A 19,106-nucleotide genomic window follows, 5' to 3' on the forward strand; every position below is an offset into this window, starting at 1 on the left:
CAAATATCTACACAGGAACGTCGATCGTGTAGATGGTCCATACTGCAATCCACCGGCACTTTGAGAGCCGTCACACTTTTACTTGGTAATTGTTGAGGCTCGCTTCCTTCTCGGGTTTTCCCCGAGTTGCATGACCCTAGTCTAACAATGAGCGTATTACTCATGATCGAGAATTTTCCGGTTTTGTGTCCGGGGCACGGGCCATGCCGCCCGACTTTTTCCGAGAAGTGATGGCGCAAGCTCCAACGTGGCCCGTGCCCTCGGGATTACTGCGTCACCGATGGTGCGCGACGATGGACACCTAAACCTATCGTTCGCCCAGCCAGTAAACTTTTTGTGCGGTTTCTGTTTTGTAGCTATGAGACAAATGATGTTTATCCCGAGATAATCCGACGCTCAATCATTCTGCAACGCTGCCTGTGTGAAGCCGCATTCTCGTTCAGAACGAGCATATAAGCGAGTGCATATAAAACTTGGCGTCTTAACGTCCAACAATCACCTCTCCAAGTCGGTATAGCAAGACTTCGATTTACGGTACACTTTCCAGTCTATTATTGTTGACCATTACTTATTCCACCACCATCCCGCATCATCATGTCTTCTTTGATCGCACTCCGACAAACTTCAACACGTGCCGCGGCGTTGTGTACCTCCCCTTCCTTCCTGTGTATCGCAACATCCCTGCCTAGAGCTGCTTTCGCGCCCCGCTGTCACTTCTCCGTCTCCTCTCCCACCCCAGATTCTGGTTCAGCGACGTCCACAGGCAATGAGGCAGCACAGATTCCTACTATTCCGCAGGATGAGAAGCTACAAAATGAGACATTAAAGAGCTCCGGAACTGAAAAGGAGAAAACATCCCTGATGAAGCCGGATAAGCACAACTACTTCACAGAGGCAGCATGGCCACATCCCATCTATACCGTCGAGCAGATGAAAGCCATTGATATCGCTCACCGCGAGAGCAGGACGTTTTCTGATAAGGTCGCTTTGTTTGCCATCAGAGTTTTGCGAAAGTCATTCGATATTGCGACAGGATACAGGCATCCAAAGCCTGGCCAGGAGGGCATGACAGAATTTCGCATGACTGGTGACAAATGGTTGACTAGGTTTGTCTTCCTGGAGAGTATTGCGGGAGTGCCCGGAATGGTGGGTACACAGTAAACATGAGAATGGTGATCAAATTTCTAATTATCTTCATTAGGTTGGTGGTATGGTCCGCCATCTTCACTCCCTCAGAGCCCTTCGTCGTGACAGAGCCTGGATTGAGACATTATTAGAAGAAGCATACAATGAGCGTATGCATCTGCTCACCTTCCTCAAGCTACACAAGCCGGGATGGTTCATGCGACTAATGATACTCGGCGGCCAGGGCGTCTTCTTCAATCTCTTCTTTATATGCTACCTCATTTCGCCAAGAACGTGCCACAGGTTCGTTGGGTACCTTGAAGAAGAGGCTATTGTCACCTACACTAGATGTCTTCAAGATATCCATGCTGGACGACTCCCCGACTGGCAGAAATTGGAAGTTCCCGATATTGCCAAGCAGTACTGGAAGATGCCTGATAACTGCACCGTAGAGGACTTGATCCTTTACATCCGAGCTGACGAGGCCAAGCATAGAGAAGTCAATCACACGCTTAGTAACTTGGACCAAAAGATCGACAGAAATCCGTTCGCACTCAAGATTGACAACGGCAAGCCGCAGCCGACTAAGGGATTAGAAACTATCAAGTCTGTAGGTTGGGAGCGCGATGAAATCGCCGCTTAATCCTGCAGGATACTACAGTGATGGAAGGCAGTCTCACCGCTGCAAAAGAGAATGGCATAAATTGATATCCCAATTCAGAAACATAGTGCCTTTCGCTGTATATATTTAGGATTGGGTTGATGTTGGCGTTATTGGTTGTTATATTGCTTCAAATTGAAAATATTGCGTTCAAATTGAATTGCGTCTAACGTAATCCATAAGCGAGCTGCGCACCCAAGCGAGCTGTTGCACTTTCATAGAAATTGACACAGTCCAATTTTAAACCTTTGATTCTCCCACAAACAGAATGGAATCAACTTCAAACGAAGCCAGATTGAATATTGCCATCAAGGCCATTGACCGAGACCCGAATCTTAGTAAAAGACGTGCCGCAGCGATCTACTCTGTTAGCGAATCTACTCTGAGGTCGCGTTTGAAGGGCACACCATCACGACACGATATCCCGGCCAAGTCGCGAAAACTTACAAACTTAGAGGAAGCAATCATTGTCCGATATATAATCGACCTAGATTCGCGATCATTTCCTCCTAGACTGTCTAGTGTTGAAGATATGGCTAATCGATTGCTACGCGACCGCGACGCGTCACGCGTTGGAAAGAGCCGGGCTTCAAACTTTGTCAAGCGACAACCCGAGCTCCGAACGCGTTTAAATCGAAGAATCGACTATCAGAGAGTCCAATGCGAGGATCCAGACGTGAACTTGTGCGGAATACAATGACCAAATGCGGCATCGGGGTGGATGACGTATACAACTTCGACGAGACCGGGTTTATGATGGGCATAATCTCGACCGGCATGGTAGTTACGAGCTCCGAACGACGTGGAAGACCAAGAATGGCTCAGCAAGGTAACAGAGAATGGGCTACAGTAATCCAGGGGATAAATTCTCGCGGCTCAGCGATCCCGCCGTACATCATCGTTGCGGGCATTAATCACCTATCGTCTTGGTATGAAAACAGCACAATACCTCACGACTGGGTAATCGCTCTTACTGCAAATGGTTGGACAACGAACGAAGAGGCCTGGAATGGATTCAGCACTTAATAAGCATACAAAGTCACGAACTTCCCAAGGATATCGTCTCTTGATCCTCGACGGGCATGAGAGCCACCATTCCACCGACTTCGAGCTCTATTGCAAAGAACACAACATTATTACCCTTTGCATGCCCGCTCACTCGTCTCATAAGCTCCAACCATTAGATGTTGGTTGCTTTGATTCGCTAAAGCAAGCGTACGGTCGGAAAGTCGAAGACTTAATGCGAGCGCATATTACGCACATTACTAAGGAAGATTTCTTTCCAGCATTTTACGCCGCATTCCAGGCTGCAATGACCGAAACAAATATCAAAGCGGGCTTTAGAGGGGCAGGACTTATTCCATTCGATCCAGAAAGTGTCATTTTGAAGCTGGATGTTAAGTTCAGGACGCCAACACCCGTTGGGTCCCCTCTACTCGAGCCTCAACCTTGGGTATCGAAGACACCACAAACCCGACAGAAGCAATTTCGCAATCCGAATTTGTCAAGAATCGAACTGCCAGGCATCAGGATAGCTCGCCAACCTCTATTTACGGCGCTATCGACCAGTTTGCGAAAGGTGCGCGAGCTATTATGCACGAGGTTAGTCTTCTACGCGCGGAGCTGTCCGAACTCCGGGAGGCCAATTCGATATTAAGTAAACGTCGTAGAGCCAAAAAAACACGTTTACAGCAAGGAGGATCACTTAATCTACAAGAGGGACAAGATCTGATATTCCAGAGGGACGTAGAACAGCAGACACAGCAAGAATTACGTCGAAACAGTGGTCGTCGGCCGAGGAGAGAAGTACGTGCACGGCGATGTGGTGTCTGCGGAAACACAGGACATAATGCGCGCACTTGTCAAGAAGTATTGGAGACGTCCAATGATGAGGATTCAGAGTAGATTCAATTGATTTTCTGTGTTATCGTGGACTTGTGTAATTTCGAACGCGGTTGTAGGTGGTCAAGTGCGCAGCTCGCTTGGGTGCGCAGCTCGCTTGTGGACTACGTTATATAGAGTATATTCTACCATCTTCCTGGCCGTATCACAAAGCCTGTCTCACTGGAAATTACGTGTATAAAGTTGTAGTCGACCTTATCAACTCGGCTTGAAAATGGTCCAGCTGTGAATCACATTAGAAGCAACCCTCGTTTCACAGGGGATAGTCATCGTGACGACCGCTTACATTTCAGTGCTTCTATGAGTCGCTCGAGGTCGTCAGCAGCACCCTGTGCTTCGCCCTTGACGGCTCCATTCTCTATCGTCCGTTAACAGGTATCGGGTCGGCATTCCTTTCCGGAGACTATTGTTGCATACTTGCGTTTAAAACCCATCCTGACATATCACCTATGCTTAAAGCTTTTCGCTGCATTTATGATAAGCCAACGCACCAAAGTTGACAATACTAGGCTGGCAGTAAATACCTCGACAAATCTCCTGAATCCGACGCCTTGGACCTAGTGAATAATTTAGTACATGTACGATTGAATATGTCGCTAAATAGGGCAATATGGAACGCGGTCCCTCTTCATACCCGTCCCTGAACTTCGAATGCAATTCTTCGAAGGGGATCCATCGTATGTAAACGCACAGAAAGGGAGCTCTCGGGCTTAGAAACTCGTAAAATGCAACCGTGGTATTAACAATAGTGTTACGGGTCAAGAAAGTAGGATTTTCTGTTTGGATTTCTGTGCGAGAATCATTGCCGGAGCAGCTTGGCGTCATAGTTCATCCGAGACTCCTTGGTTACGAGCAAAGAACTAATGCCGACAGTGACGCAGCGTTACCCTTCTTACGTCGGAACGCCATAAAAGCCAGCGTCCAGCGCGACATCGATTCTTCCATTGGGGTATGGCCCCGCATCAAGGGAATGCGCCCTGCATGGTGGATGACTTTGCCAAAAACCAAATCAGACAAAAGAGAACTGCACATTAGCAACTGCACAATAGCAAGACCTTGTCAACGAAAAAAGTGTATGCTATTTCACCACCCTATGCACATGCATCTATGCAACTACATAAGCCTATCACGTCTATGCGAATTACCAATTAGAGAATAAGTTAGTTATCATATTTACAATTAATATATAATCTATATGCCAATGATCCAAATAACGTTCCGGGCTGAAAAATAGGACCATATGTCTCTTTGTTATATAACCCACCTACTTTTTGTCCTTATCGCCATTGGCTATTCTCGTCTTCTCTGTCTTTCTCTTTGCCATGAGTGTCAGTTGATTCATTCGGCGCTCCTCGATCTCTTCCTCCGATAAGATCTTGACCGCAGTCTTCGAGAACACATATGAAAGACCACTTAATATCGTCGTGGCGGCAACCGTGTACCTACATTACATTGTGTCGGCAGCTATTCGCAACTCTGAAGTATACCTCGAACTTACTCTAGACCACTGATTGCTTGCAAGGCTAGGGCCTGCGACCCAACCGTGAGGGACGGTAGCACCAGTGGCTTCAGCACGCTGACGCCAATGAGACCCATCTGGAGAGCCGTGTTGTATTTGGAAATAGTCGTAGGTCGGACTTCGGCGGAAGGGATACTGAAGTCCCAATATCTCTTCATAGTCTTTGGTGTCGGGAGAGAAACGTACCTGTAGTATATGGCAGACAACCCTAGAAGAAAATCACGTCCGAAAATAATTGTCGCAATCCATACTGAAAATGTCAAATGAAATCTCAAACGGAAGACGTAATTTATCACTTACGGGGCAAGTTGCCGATCCATGCCAAGCAGCCAGTAAGGGTGATCATCAAGATTTTATCTGCCATGGGATCCAGAACACTGCCAACAATGCTTTGCAGCCCATATTTCCGCGCAATGAAGCCGTCCAATAAATCCGTAAAGCAAGCGTATATGAAAACTGGAGCAGCCCAGACGTGGTTGCTCTTTAGTACTAGGTATCCAATTACAGGTGCGGACACAAGTCGGGAAAAGGTCAGAAAATTCGGTAAGGTGTACATATTCTCTCGGAAGACAGGATTCTTTGGCTTTGGCATCCGATCTAATGCATTCTTGACGGCATTCTGAGTCCTTTCCTTCGTGTCCTGGTACAGTTTCTGCCGATACTCTTTCCGATATGGCCGATTAGACTTGGAAGGCTCCTGATTCAGCCGGGCTGACGATGAATACCATCTTGGATGCAGTCGGGTATCTTTACATGCCTGCCAGGTAAGAGTCCTAGTTGGAAATAGAATATCTGGGCAATCTCTATGAAGATTGGTTGTTTTGCCAAGTTTCCACAAAACATGCGCTGAGGAGTACCGGGAGAGTAACATAGTCGACAACATTTTCATTCTCGGTTGCTTCCGAGCTCGATTCCTTATACTCACCTTTAACTTATTTCAGAGTGTTGGAAGTGCTCATCTGCTACCCCGAGCTCGCCGTCGTGGCTGTAGTGACACCCGCTCAGGTTGGTATGGCGGATTGTACCGTAGACTTTCGCGTGTGCGTGAAATTTTATCGCGAACTTAAAACCTAATGCATGGCTATTTCCTTTATGCTCAATTTCTACATTCAGCCCACTAGTGAATCTGATAGGTTCTATATGAACATAGTACAATTACTGTCAAAGAGGAGCAAACGGAACAAATCAAATCCAATGTGTCTATTAATACCCTTCCTCTGTGGTTAATGGCTATCTAACACTCATATTCCCACAACCACCGCCTTTTATTACCGACTACCATTGCGCAAATACCCAAACAGAGAACTTTAATATCCACATACTATAAGTTAAACGATGAATTCAGCATCGATCATACTTAGCGCGGAAGATGCCCAGTGAAATTATCTTTTCGGTAGCTATCACCATAAATTAGCAAATATAACGGGAGCCACATTGTAAGTAGCGACGTACTCAAGGTGCACAAAAGCACGTTCGACGATTGGAAGCGTCTCCAACGCATACTGCAAGGCCTCTCCGACGTCGTGACTATCTCTCAAAGTCATTTTCTCACTTACAAGCACGTCGACTTCGACATTGACCCTATCGCCAACATAATAGGCATTTAAAGCTGAAACCTGGTAGATACAGCCTGCAAAACGCATGCACAGGTACAAAATCACCTGCCGGTCAATGGGATCCGCGGAGGCTCCAGTTAAATGTTGGATATGTTCGAGGGATCTGCTTCAATTAGTCACGTACAAAATTAACGCGCATGGAGACATACGTGTCAGCCCATGATACAATAACATAGAACGATAAGATAATAGCACCTAGAGCGTCAAACCACCATAAGTGTCCAAATTGAGCCAGCAGAGGAAAGATAATAGAGAATGTGTTGAAAATGACATCAGTCAGAGCATCTTGCGCTAGGGCCCGAACCGAGCTGGAATTCACTGAACGGCACCATAGCCATGCCGCCAGTTTAGACAAAATTGTCAGGATCATTATAATAATTGTCGATAGGCCAAGGTCAACGGTTGTACCAACACCTTGAAATAAGCGCCGAATAGCCTCAATGGCGACCTGGATGAAAGATACAATCATAATGATTGAGAATACGAGGACACCAATTGGCTCCAATCTCGAGCGTCCAACAGGAACTATATATTCTCATCAGCGGCTTGAAATATGTGACCTGCGCTCGGTCTAACTACTTACAAGCATACTGTAGACGCCAGTTTTGTGATTGAATGAATCTACAATGACCACGATTAGAAATCAGTGCAAACAACAAAATTGCTATCGAACATACGTGGCAGTCGTCCAGATAATAGCTGTCGAAAGAAAATCCAGAGCCGAATCAACCAAAGACGCCACAAGCGAGAGAGAGTTCGACAAGATGGCGACAGCTGCTTTGCCCGCAAGCAACAACACGTTTAATGCAAAATTAATTATGATAGCGAATCGTACCCCAGAGTCTTGATCTGGATCATAGCCTAGAAGAGGCATACTCTCTTCATCAATACGTGCTGGAACATCGAGTCGCCGTCGCTGTGAGTTGTCATCACCGTAGACCTGGAGCACGTTCTGTGGGATCTTCGAATCTAACAGCCTATCAATCTCAATATATCTGTCTATCAACTCATTCTGTATTTAATTAGCATTCTCTCAAATACAGTATAGCGTTACCCACCTGCTTCTCATAAAAAGTTCTCAACTTTCTGTTCATTTGCTTCAACTTTTCCTCGTCAACTCGGTACTGCTTCCAGTCCACCAGTGCTTGACTATTCCCAATTAGGGCGTGCGATCGTAACTCCAGTAAGTTGGTCAGCCGCGATATGGAGTCTATTTTCTGTAACTTCGAGGGAGCTGCCATGGCAAATGAAATCAAGTCCGGTGATATTTGCGTAGCTCCACCTCCTTCAACGATGAAATCAAACATAGCCGGCCGCCGCATCGCCGGCGAGGACGCGAGCGAGATGTAGCCTGGCTCAGGCTCTGAAATAGACCTTCCCTTCGGAGACGCCATGCATGTAGATAGCACCGGAAAGACTAAAGATACTCAGTGTTGAGAATTACTAACTTAAATAGCACCTATCATTCCGTCGAGCGGTGGACTTAAGGGGATATAAATTGAAGAGACCTTTGCTCTCACAGACTGTGAAAATACGGTTACCACTCACTAACCTTCCATGTAGATCATCCGTCCAAAGCCGACGTCCTCTCCCAAATCCTTAGTAGCCGCATTGTTGTTACATTTATGGCGTGATATTCCATAGTTTGTCATAATTGTGTTCATCCGAAACCATATCAGATGTTCCGTCTGATAATATCCTGCTGACAACATAATCTGTACTTCTCAAGGCAGCATATATAACGATCAAGACGTAGTGTCGATCGCATAGAAAAACTTGCTATCCACCTTGGTTGATTGTAGGTTTGAATATGCCTATAGAAAAAATTCTGACACCGCTCACATGGGTTATAAGAGTCGCTGTAATAGAAATTTGTGTACTGGCTGTTGTAGAAAGATGAGCCACTCTTAAGGGGAGGCGAGGGGAGTCTCTGCCCAAAGCAAATGGGAACAAGCACAATAATAACAGTTCCGTTTTGCCTGCGTCACTCGCATTTAAGTGGCTCTGTCACTTCATTGGAGCTTCCAGAGGACTTATGCATTGCGAGTCGCTAAAGCGGAATGGCCCACAAGAGTGATGCCAGTGACTCCTACGGTTTACCGGGGCAACCAATTTAAAATAGCCACTGTAGAACTATGCTATTTTATATATGATTTGCATATAACATGCATTTTATTAAAATTAGCAATATCATCGTAGCTCATATCTATACTAACGCATATACGAAAAATTACATGACTCACATCTCTCGTCTGTAACCACAGTCGGTGAACCCTGAAACCAGCTTACATAAAAATGTTACAATCCAAACAGGCCCAGATCGGCAGCCACAGTCAATAAACTGTTTCATTTTTATTATCAGGCGGTAGAATAGCTGAAGTCGCAGATGGTCTGACGCCTGCAATTCCACGCATCCACCCTCGGCGTGATATGAAACCATAAAAACGGCTGACAACTAGTTGCAAAAAGAGATGCAATGTAAAACCCGAAAAGAACTATGAGCCAAAATATGAATACAGGCAGAGCAGAGTAAAGAACGACGATATTATCTGCGGAAAAGAACAATGCCAATCGGCCACGACTACAAGAACCAAAAAAGTAATAGATATGGTATACTGCGCATTACATCGGCGGATCGTAAAAAAGCTCATGCCGGTCGTGCCGCTGTCGGAAATAGGCAGAGAAGAAAACGACTGGAGCACATTGGTTCCGGGCAAGCGAAAGTCCCGGAAACTCAAGCTCCAAGTGCTCGCCCATGCGTACTTGGATGGCCAGTGGCACATTTCTCTATTTTTTGTACCCGTAGAAGACTGCTTGCAAATGTCGCGATATCCCAGAAGCGCTTCATTGGATGCAATAAGAAATTTTGTGTCTATGTAACTGGTACAACAGTTCGGCGTTGCTGTCTAGATAGCTCTATATAAGTTTAGCAAAAATAAAATTGATCAAGTACAAGAAACAATTATAATTACGCTACTATCCTTTTCGGCTCTAGCAATGTTGGGCTCGCGTGATTGGCCGAGGCGCTTCAACGCCATTTTGGTACCAATTTGCCCAGCTCCTTGTGTAGGAATCTGCGGTAAGTGTTTCGGAAAGATGAGAGTCGATTACTAGATAACTATCTATACAGTATAGTATCGACAAAGAGAAGGAGCAAGGAAGGAAGGAAGAGTAGCAACACAAACATAAAAGGACACTCACGGCACACCATGTGTGAGGAGTAGCAACTGTACCTACAGCAACTACAACAACAATCGAAAATCGTGTGTTACCAATTGGAAGCTGAAGCGATTTGAATCGGAGTAGATAAATTCTTACAAACTCATTCGTACAAAACTAAACTTGACAACGTCCGATCGCTGTACGCATTCTGTAAATTTGACCTATCTTTTCTCAATTATGACAGATCATTGAAGCCAAAACATTGGCGCATATATGCCTCCATCTCCAAACTCAAAAAACCTGACCTAATGAAACATAGTATCGCCGCAACTCATCTGAATTTGATATATAGCTCTTTTCCGTGTTCGATCGATACAGAGAATGTTTTTTCTTGTGAGTTACGATTTTCTGCTCACTACACTTTATATCTGGGAATTGATTTTGTATAATTTCCGTTGCACGTTCTAACTAGTGTAACAACATAGAAAGATTTATCATTGAGCATTACACTTCATCCCTCATATTTCGGCCCTTCTATGCACTCATATTTGCGATCAAAGCTGTTACAAGATGTAGAAGGCACTTGCTCAGGCGAATACGGATATATCATTTATGTCATGGATGGCATGCGGATCGATGTCGACAAAGGTCGTGTTAATCCAGGCAGCGGCGGTGCAGAGTTCGAGGTAAAATATCGGGCTATTGTGTGGAAACCATTTAAGGCAAGATATAACAGCACTGATACCTACTTTAGACATATCTAACTATTGCATTAGGGCGAGGTAGTCGATGCAGTTGTCACGAGTGTCAACAATGTTAGTCATTTCATCGAAATAACTAACCTGAGAGTGTTATCAACTAACCAATTCCTTGGATATGCAGATCGGTTTTTTTGCAGACGTGGGACCATTGGGCGTGTTTGTTTCGACAAAAGTGCGTGTCATTGCAATTATTGATTGGGCCATATCTGACAATTGATCATGTAGTTAATACCATCGGACATGCGATTTGACCCCAATCTCAATCCGCCAGCATATGTATCTGAAGATCAAACGATAGAGAAGGGCAGTCATGTTCGGCTCAAAATCGTTGGTACTAGAGTCGATGTCGGGGAGATGTTCGCGATGTAAGCCATTCTTGCTTGGCATTTTGCTTCCCGAAACTAACAATTATGACAGCGGAAGTATAAAGGAAGATTACTTGGGTGTATTATAGATAAAATTGGTTTGGGTTTGATGCTGTAACAATTATGAACTGCTCGGCAGTCGTGCTATAAATACTGGGACTGCTACTGTATAACATTTTAATTTCTGGATCCTCCTCTTTAATGCTTTGATTATTTCCATGCAGTATTTACGGCATCAGGTTAATTATTAGGATTGTTATTGTTTATCGTTACTTATAGATCTCGTTGCATTGATTCTGACAAAGCTAATTCCCTTAGTCAGATTGTATTGCGTTTTGTTTACTTGGATTTCTGTCATCGAGTATGTTTGTACACTATTTTACTCATTTTTATGATTTCACCTCGGCCTGTGACGATATTTTGAAAGGCTTGTGAACTACAATTGCATATCTTGAACTACCCACTCATCGCTAGGAGACGTTAAATTTTCATGCTTCACTGTAGCACCGCATCGAAACCCATAACAGGTGATGCCTGTGGCTCAAGCAAGGGACTGTCCACATATTCGTTAATGTCATAAATTGTTGCGAATACTAAATATATACATATGAATACATTTCCTTCCTCTTGAAATCTCATGTAGCTCCGACAAATTCCTGTTTTTCTTGCGCTGGATCAATGCCGATTTCTGAAATAATAATGACCGTATAGTGATGCTTGCTTTTAATATGCTTGACTCTTCTATTTCTCCGCTTTGTGCGTATTTTCACTCTCATCGGTTCCTTCGTATGCTCCACAACTCGCGCCTTTACGACACATCGCTCGTCAATAAATGGGTCCCCTTTCCACGTAAACTGCCGAGAACCCAGAGTCTCAATCTGTGTAAGCCTGAGAATGTCACCAACTTCAACATCCTTTAGGCGATACGGCAATGTAACGACATCACCAACTGTGACCAAGAAAGAGTTCTTGTGTATGCGAGTTGTCGCGTATAACGGTGTCACCATTGAATGGTTAACATGACTGCTCGTGGGAAACGCGCGCAATAAATCTGAAGTCGTAGGCTTTGAAATTGTTTCGTTTACTTTCATATGTTGTGAGAACATCGGCAATGTCGCGGACGGGACTGTGTCCGAAGACATATGTGTTACGCCGCTAGTAAATTGCCGAGACCATTGAGAAAAGCTCGACACTATCGCCGGTCGTTCCACCAGAAATAGGGATCGACAGAATGTGCTATATGCACACCTTACACTAGGACGAGCCATGGCGATGATGAATGTCGATGGCTAAAATATTGGCAACTCCAGTTCCAATAAATCGGGCGCATAGAAAATTTGTTAGTGTTTGCTATTGTAGGAAGTTACTAGAACAAGGGGCTGGTACCTAAAGTTCGTACCCGTACTCACACATTTCGCCGATGTCGTGTTCGTCTCCATATCAAACGAATCAACTCCGACCAATTCCGCCCCTTATAGCGCCTACAGCGCTGTCAAGGCATCTAACTCATCGATAGTGCACAAGTCAGCATTATCAATCTTATCGCTGCTTTGGTATTGCACTTGGGTTAGCTAGTGTTTGGAAACGCCGTGCTGGTTCTTGTCGGAACGGAAGCTGTCAACATGCCGTCGCTATTTATCGCCATTTATGTGGCGATATATCCTTACACAGCTCAAGCTTCTCAAGAGTTATCGCTAGTAGAAGGCGATGTCCTCTATATCCTTGAAAAGTCGACAGAGGATGACTGGTGGAAGGCCAAGAAGCGGATGGTGGGAGAAGAGGAGGATGAGCCTATCGGTTTAGTTCCTAATAACTATATTGAACCGGTAAGTTACTTGAACTAGCGTGTATCTCCGATGATTTGATACTAATAAATTAAATAGATGACGGTATCGGGCAAGGCTAGAGCAATGTACGACTATGACAGACAAACTGATGAAGAGGTCAATCTCAAAGAAGATGAGGTCCTGGACGTTTACGACACGTCCGATCCCGATTGGGTGCTTGTTGGAGTCCGCGACGAATATGGATTTGCGCCTTCTAACTACATAGAGTTTATTTCCGAAGAGACTGCAGTTGCTATTGTTGCGAAGCAGGCTAGTGCTGCTACCACACCAGCAGTGCCTTCCCCACCTGAAGAATATCAACCTGCGCCGCAGCCACCGCCAGCTCCGACGCCATATGCGCAACCTAGTTATTACAACGAGCATGAACCGGAGATTTTAGCGGATAATAGATATACCGGATATAGAGAACCTGAACCTGAATATGACGACGAAGAGCCCGACGAGGAACCTGCTCCAAGGCTCCCGTCACGTCCGCAAATGTCATCCGTCGCGTCTGAAGAATATTCTTCCAAGAACTCAAATGCTGGATTTTTAACCTGGAATGTTCATGAAGTTGATTCGAAGCGTAAGAGACACAGAGCTACCTTGGCAATCGGTAATGGCTCCATTTTGTTTTCACCTGAACGAGCGACAGCGTCTCCACAACAGTGGTCTATTACCAACCTTATCAGCTATAATTCAGAAAAAAAGCATGTGTTTTTGGAATTTGAGCATCCATCTGTTTCAATGGATTTACATGCGGGGTCAAAGGAAACTGCCTCTGAAATCATATTTGCGATTGGTGAATTAGTTGGAGCGAAGAAAGCTACTGGACTACGTGAAGTGATTGAAGCATCGGTTCCTGGTGGACAAAAATACGGGAAGGCTCTCTATGACTTCGATGCTCAAGGGGACGACGAAGTCACAGTTCGCGAAGGGGATGATGTATTTATTTTAGATGACCAGAAGAGTGATGAGTGGTGGATGATTAAGCATTCATTGTCCGGTAAGGAAGGTGTCGTGCCGAGTAGCTATATCGAGGTGATCAAGAAACCGGTGCGGTCGTCTTCGTTACGACATGAGGAAGAAGAAAATCCAAGAAAACCTGCCCGCAAGCACCGCGAATCTCGCGAATCTGAAGTATCGCATCCGCCAGTTACTCCTGCTAAGCCAAGTAAGTAGACGTTGGTGGATTTTTCTGCTAGATCTAATAAGGCATTAATTAGAGCCAGATCCGAGTAAAATACGAACTTGGACAGACCGAACGGGAACGTTTAAGGTGGAGGCTGCTTTCGTCGGATGTGGTGATGGAAAGATTCAGCTGCACAAAGTCAATGGTGTCAAAATTGCAGTTGCCGCTAGCAAGATGTCCGTAGAAGATTTGGAATACGTCGAAGGTATGACAGGAATATCACTGGATAGTGCGAAACCAGATGGATCGTCGTCGAAACTCGGTGTGGTAGCCGCGCAAGCTACCGGTACTAAGGCAGAGTTTCCAAAAGGACCTTGGAGACCTGACTTCGATTGGTTTGACTTCTTTTTGAGCTGCGGAGTCGAGGTCAATAATTGCCAGCGGTACGCAATTAATTTCGAGAAAGACCAAATGGACGAGACCGTATTACCAGACATTACACCTTCAGTGATGCGCATGCTTGGATTGAAAGAAGGTGATATCATACGAGTTTCTAAGGTGATAGATGAGAAATATAATAAGAAGAAGAGGAGCGTCTCATTTGGAACGGCAAGTGTTATGGGCGGTGAGGCCGACGACTCCGAGATGGAGGGAACATCATTGTTCGCTGGACCGGGTGGCGCATTAAAGAATAATACGCGCAAGTCAAGACCTGCCCCTGCGGTCTCGACGTCTAGAACAGTTGACGGGAATATTTTGTCGTCGATATCGTCGGAATTACCGTCAGGTTCTCATTCGCCTAGAAAGCATGATACGCCGTCACCGGCTCCGCATTCGCTATCCTCCGCGCAGACAACCGCAGTTACTGAGTCTCTAAAGGGCGCATTGCGAGACTTGGCGGATATCAAACCTCTGACGCCGGCACAAGCAGCATCCCTTGAACCGATATTGGCAATGACTCCGTCTACGACTGTGCAATCTTCTCCAGCCATGGTGCAAACCCTTGCAGGCCAACAGTCGCAGCCGACGACGCAATATGTGCCCATGCAGTCGAAGCTCGTGTATCAGCCAACACCACCGCAGGCTTCGCAGTTACAGAATATAGGAGTTCAATATCCCCAATCCACCGGCATGCTTATGCAAGCACAACTACCACCTCAAGTTCAGTCTCAAGTTGGTTCAATTCCAACAGGAGACATTCCTGTTCAGACAAACCTCACGCAACAAGTACTGCAACAACAAAATCAACAACAGGATCAACAAGAACAACAACGGCAACTACAACTACAACTACAACTACAACAGCAGCAGGAGGCGCAGCCTCAACGGCAAGTTTTCTACGGTGTACAGCGTCCAGCACCTCCTCAATCTCAACCGCAGGCTCTTGGTACTGTGGGTGCACTTTCTATGCCCCCACCTCCTCAACCAAGCCGGCCGACATCGAATGGAGGACTCACAGCGTTTACCGCGCAGCCTACTGGATTTCCTCCGCAAGTATCATTCACAACTGGATTCCCAGTACAAGTCACAGGTTTCCAAAATCCCCCTCTGGGTTTCGGCATGAATGCGTTTTCCAGTCCGCCTGCTTTGCAGCCTCAACCAACACGGCCCTTTATTCCTCAATCTCAGTTTGGTATGCAACAGATGCAGACGGGCTTCCAGGTTCCCCGTTTCCAGCAATCGCCAAATAATGGTTTAGGCGTCCAAACATTGCAACCTCAGCCGACCGGATATGGATTTGGGAATGGCCCGTCCTCTTTCGATGGCAACGGTACCGTCAATGGTGGTAACGCAAGTGCACCGTCAGGTGGTATTAACTCTACCTTGATGAAACCACTGCAGCCCACGAAGACTGGACCTGCTCCTAAGGTCAGCTTCGGGATTAATAATCCTGTCGAAACTACGCCTACTGGAAATAGAAAAGCAAATTTGGCAGCTGCGAGTATGTTCGTTTTGTCTTCCCAGAATTCTGTATCATACAACGCTAACCTTTTTCTTAAGCTCCAGAAAATCCTTTCGGATTTTAGATAATGGTCATATTTATGTAGGCATCTATCGGCGAGTCTTTGGAGAGGCTGTATGTTTCAGATGATTATCTTATTTGCCATATCAAGTTAGTTTTTTATCTTGTCTCTTCTTCGACCTTGTTTTGAGTAATATCTGTACTATCTATTGTGCGTCTACACTTTTGAATGGTTCAATGCTCGAATTCGACATAGAATATCAAAGGCGCATATACAGATAGCATCGTGATGATAGAAAAGTTCTGGCTAATTGATATGGGCACTCTGCGCGATTTATCTTTTGTGTAATGCCTTGCAATGAGCTTAAGGAATATTCTCTGGATCAAAGAATTTTGATCTTTCACTCGTGGAATCAGTACGGTTACTATACCACGAAATCATATCCGATTGGAATTTGCTGCCCATTATTGGCTACAAATAATTTCGGATCAAGCGTGAGAGTTTCACATGGACTTCGCGACTACCGCAGGACCTAATCATTTTATTTTCTCAGTATTGCAGCCTAATCAAATGTGTCAAATTTACGCCATGTACCGACCCACTCTCGGCAGCCTCATCTGAACGCAAAACCTATTTGCTGACGGACCATTGAAGATTGAAAAAAAATTCTCGGCAACGGGGAATTGAACCCCGGTCCCCCGCGAGCTGATATAAATATCTGACAGGCGGAAATTCTAGCCACTAAACTATTGCCGATTTGACATTATAACTGGATATTTCAGCCGCATTCAGCGATCAGGGTTGGGGTTTATTGTTGACCTGAAATTGTGTCGCCAGTCCCATACTGGATGCCTTTCAACCACCCCCCACATCATATCCCACCATCCTTCTCCGTGACAGACAGAGTCTCGATTGCGAGCGCGAACAAGGACGGAGAGACAAAATCTCCTTGCCGTACGCCACTTGGTGCCAAATATTCTCAATGAGCTCGATCTCTTTGGCAACTGTTACAAGAGGTCACTGTGGCACATGACAAGGTCTTCTTACAGTCCCTTGCCTTGCACGCGGTGCTGGCGGAGCTTCAACCCTCTACTGTCGCGCGTCCGGTAGTCAAGTCCATCCGACTAAATGCATACCTATCACCTCGCCGGTCCCGCGCTTGATGAAGTGTCCCGTGCGCCATTGTTCCCTGTGCTGGCCGCGGAGTCTGGTATCTTGTCGTCCCTGTACTGAGTCGTCCTCTATATCGAGTGGGTAATGTTGTTCACAATGTTAGCGATTTAAAATGGTTCAATAGAGAATAAAAGATATCTTTAAATGCTAATTTACTGTAACTCCAAAAACTTTCTCTCCGACTCTTGAGTGAGGACGCGTAGCATGCAAATAGTATGGTCCGGCCGTATCAAGACGATACAGGAAAACAAGGTCTCGCACCCTCGTGAAACTACATTTTCGCAAAGCAACTGAGATGGTAGTGACCATTTTGAAGATATCGTGCAATTTGAAATGCGGTTAGGGCAGTGAACCCATCTTGTGTTCGACAAACTGCTGTCCACGTACGTTGCTATCATTTTGAAGTCCCTGCGTGTCTACCGATTGTGACCGACTCTAAGGCAAGATCCACATCTTTTCACTTTCTCTACTCTATGGAAACTCTTTGAGCAGTCGCAGCCGACGTCCGGAGTCTCCTTGTCCCTTTCGGGAGTCCCTTTCTCGCCCTTCTGCAGATGGCTGGGCCCGCGATGGCAGACAGAGTACCGGGATCAATATGCTGCCAAGGGGTATTGAAAGGAGGGGGGTCGCCGTGTACTCTCCACCGAGGATGAATGCTTCCGATATCAATTGGTAACCAGGCTGAATCTGATGCTGGCACGGCAAAGAACGAATGTTGGTTGTAACAAGTGCAAGACTCGTCGATATGGCCCTCTTCCTGATGCAGCCTCTTCATCACTTCTGCATACACCATCCCCAGTGCAGATCGGGATATTGTTGTACACAACATTGCAGTCTCAACATGGTTTCTTATATCCAGTCGTACAACCAAGTTCCTATTCGATCTGATGACACTAAGCTGCTGTGTACGTTCAGATCCCCGACGATTTCTTTTTTTTTTTCACGGCTGTGTGGATTGTTCCTGACGATGATGTCAACGCGCTCGGTAGTGCACTGTGACGACATTCTTTTTCTCGAGAACTGGTGCTAATCCCAAAGTTCGAATACTTTCGATATGCATTTCTGCCCCATGTTCACACACTCCATGTAGCCACCACGGGTCCATAAAATAATCAACAGCCTGTATGGGAAAGTTATCCCCTCAACAGCTTTAACTCTTGCGTTCTGATTACCACCGTCTGTCGCGCTTGCATTACTCTTTTATGTGTTTCATGAAGCTCTCAAACTCGTCAATTTTTATTGAAGTGCTTTCTGCAGTCTTTCATGATATTTTGTTCAATATGCCATTTGCGGAGCTGATTAACAATTATACTTCTGTCAGAGCCTTCATCAAGCCTTTCGGAGTCAGTAATTCACCAGCGGGGTGCACGGGATATACTGTACCGCCTGTTCTAAACGTTAGACTCGAATTCATATCTAAGAACGCAAAGTCCAGCCGCTTAGTTGTTGTGAGACACAGTGTGCTTGCGTCTGCTCGTTGCTGATGAACCATAGCGCTATCCTTACTGTAGGAAATTGTTGTCTACTGTCACCATGTCGACTAATGGCATGTGAAATCTGTTGGTTTATAGGTGGTGTCCTTAACCACCATTTGCTCATAAAGACGCGTCCGCTGAACATCCTCAGGCTTACAAAGAACAACGCCTCGAGGGTATTATCGATAGCCACTTTTGACACGATAGATAAAGGCTTCTTCCTCCAAAGACTGTATGAAATGTGCAGTTGACATCCATTGTGTCTGTGAATAGTCATACGACTTGATTGTAGACGTCCCTTTCTGGCCGTACGTGGAGTTTAAAACGGATGCGATTGCATTGTACAATGTATTAGAGTGCCGAACGAGGTCGAGCATCGTTTCTCTGGCCGCAACCGTCAAGGTCGATCCTCTGGGTATGCGAGC

The 19,106-nt window shown here is 45.6% G+C and overlaps 7 protein-coding genes and 1 non-coding gene across 8 annotated transcripts; 3 read left to right on the forward strand and 5 right to left on the reverse strand.

Moving 5' to 3' along the window:
- Positions 1-594: 594 nt before the first annotated feature.
- On the forward strand, positions 595-1,768 carry V1508DRAFT_400565 (alternative oxidase-domain-containing protein; the record flags this gene model as incomplete). Its single annotated transcript, XM_066938343.1, has 2 exons — positions 595-1,146; positions 1,202-1,768. 2 exons carry the CDS (start codon positions 595-597, stop codon positions 1,766-1,768), a joined length of 1,119 nt encoding a protein of 372 aa, XP_066792643.1.
- A 2,045-nt stretch (positions 1,769-3,813) lies between these two features.
- V1508DRAFT_400566 (Acylphosphatase) lies at positions 3,814-4,364 on the reverse strand (the record flags this gene model as incomplete). Its single annotated transcript, XM_066938344.1, has 5 exons — positions 3,814-3,911; positions 3,975-4,046; positions 4,106-4,154; positions 4,213-4,245; positions 4,323-4,364. The coding sequence occupies 5 exons, from the start codon at positions 4,362-4,364 to the stop codon at positions 3,814-3,816; spliced, it is 294 nt and encodes a 97-aa protein (XP_066792644.1).
- A 588-nt stretch (positions 4,365-4,952) lies between these two features.
- V1508DRAFT_361468 (CDP-alcohol phosphatidyltransferase-domain-containing protein) lies at positions 4,953-5,799 on the reverse strand (the record flags this gene model as incomplete). Its single annotated transcript, XM_066937186.1, has 3 exons — positions 4,953-5,130; positions 5,187-5,457; positions 5,508-5,799. 3 exons carry the CDS (start codon positions 5,797-5,799, stop codon positions 4,953-4,955), a joined length of 741 nt encoding a protein of 246 aa, XP_066792645.1.
- Positions 5,800-6,564: 765 nt separating this feature from the next.
- V1508DRAFT_400568 (cation efflux family-domain-containing protein) lies at positions 6,565-8,217 on the reverse strand (the record flags this gene model as incomplete). Its single annotated transcript, XM_066938345.1, has 6 exons — positions 6,565-6,604; positions 6,660-6,926; positions 6,973-7,348; positions 7,407-7,444; positions 7,501-7,835; positions 7,882-8,217. 6 exons carry the CDS (start codon positions 8,215-8,217, stop codon positions 6,565-6,567), a joined length of 1,392 nt encoding a protein of 463 aa, XP_066792646.1.
- Positions 8,218-10,315: 2,098 nt separating this feature from the next.
- On the forward strand, positions 10,316-11,208 carry V1508DRAFT_427135 (RNA polymerase Rpb7). The gene is made up of 5 exons (XM_066941645.1): positions 10,316-10,378; positions 10,471-10,707; positions 10,762-10,800; positions 10,868-10,918; positions 10,972-11,208. Exons 1-5 carry the CDS (start codon positions 10,367-10,369, stop codon positions 11,113-11,115), a joined length of 483 nt encoding a protein of 160 aa, XP_066792647.1. The 5' UTR covers positions 10,316-10,366; the 3' UTR covers positions 11,116-11,208.
- Positions 11,209-11,572: 364 nt separating this feature from the next.
- V1508DRAFT_427143 (mitochondrial 54S ribosomal protein bL21m) lies at positions 11,573-12,472 on the reverse strand. Its single transcript, XM_066941646.1, has one exon. The coding sequence runs from the start codon at positions 12,377-12,379 to the stop codon at positions 11,747-11,749; it is 633 nt and encodes a 210-aa protein (XP_066792648.1). The 5' UTR covers positions 12,380-12,472; the 3' UTR covers positions 11,573-11,746.
- Positions 12,473-12,733: 261 nt separating this feature from the next.
- On the forward strand, positions 12,734-16,096 carry V1508DRAFT_400571 (uncharacterized protein; the record flags this gene model as incomplete). Its single annotated transcript, XM_066938346.1, has 4 exons — positions 12,734-12,937; positions 12,995-14,111; positions 14,164-16,011; positions 16,071-16,096. 4 exons carry the CDS (start codon positions 12,734-12,736, stop codon positions 16,094-16,096), a joined length of 3,195 nt encoding a protein of 1,064 aa, XP_066792649.1.
- A 605-nt stretch (positions 16,097-16,701) lies between these two features.
- Positions 16,702-16,789, reverse strand: V1508DRAFT_t94. Its single transcript has one exon. It is a non-coding gene; the product is annotated as a tRNA-Asp (tRNA).
- Between the last annotated feature and the right edge of the window lie 2,317 nt (positions 16,790-19,106).

This window comes from Lipomyces doorenjongii, assembly GCF_038497915.1.
Source record: "Lipomyces doorenjongii strain NRRL Y-27504 unplaced genomic scaffold V1508scaffold_112, whole genome shotgun sequence".
Classification (NCBI taxonomy): domain Eukaryota; kingdom Fungi; phylum Ascomycota; class Lipomycetes; order Lipomycetales; family Lipomycetaceae; genus Lipomyces; species Lipomyces doorenjongii.

Coding starts and splice junctions, on each gene's coding strand:
- V1508DRAFT_427135 (XM_066941645.1), top strand. Junction 10,708..10,761: donor TTGTGTGGAAACCATTTAAG/GCAAGATATAAC, acceptor CTATTGCATTAG/GGCGAGGTAGTCGATGCAGT. Junction 10,919..10,971: donor GCGTGTTTGTTTCGACAAAA/GTGCGTGTCATT, acceptor TTGATCATGTAG/TTAATACCATCGGACATGCG.
- V1508DRAFT_427143 (XM_066941646.1), bottom strand. CDS start 12,379: ATGGCTCGTCCTAGTGTAAGGTGTGCATATAGCACATTCTGTCGATCC.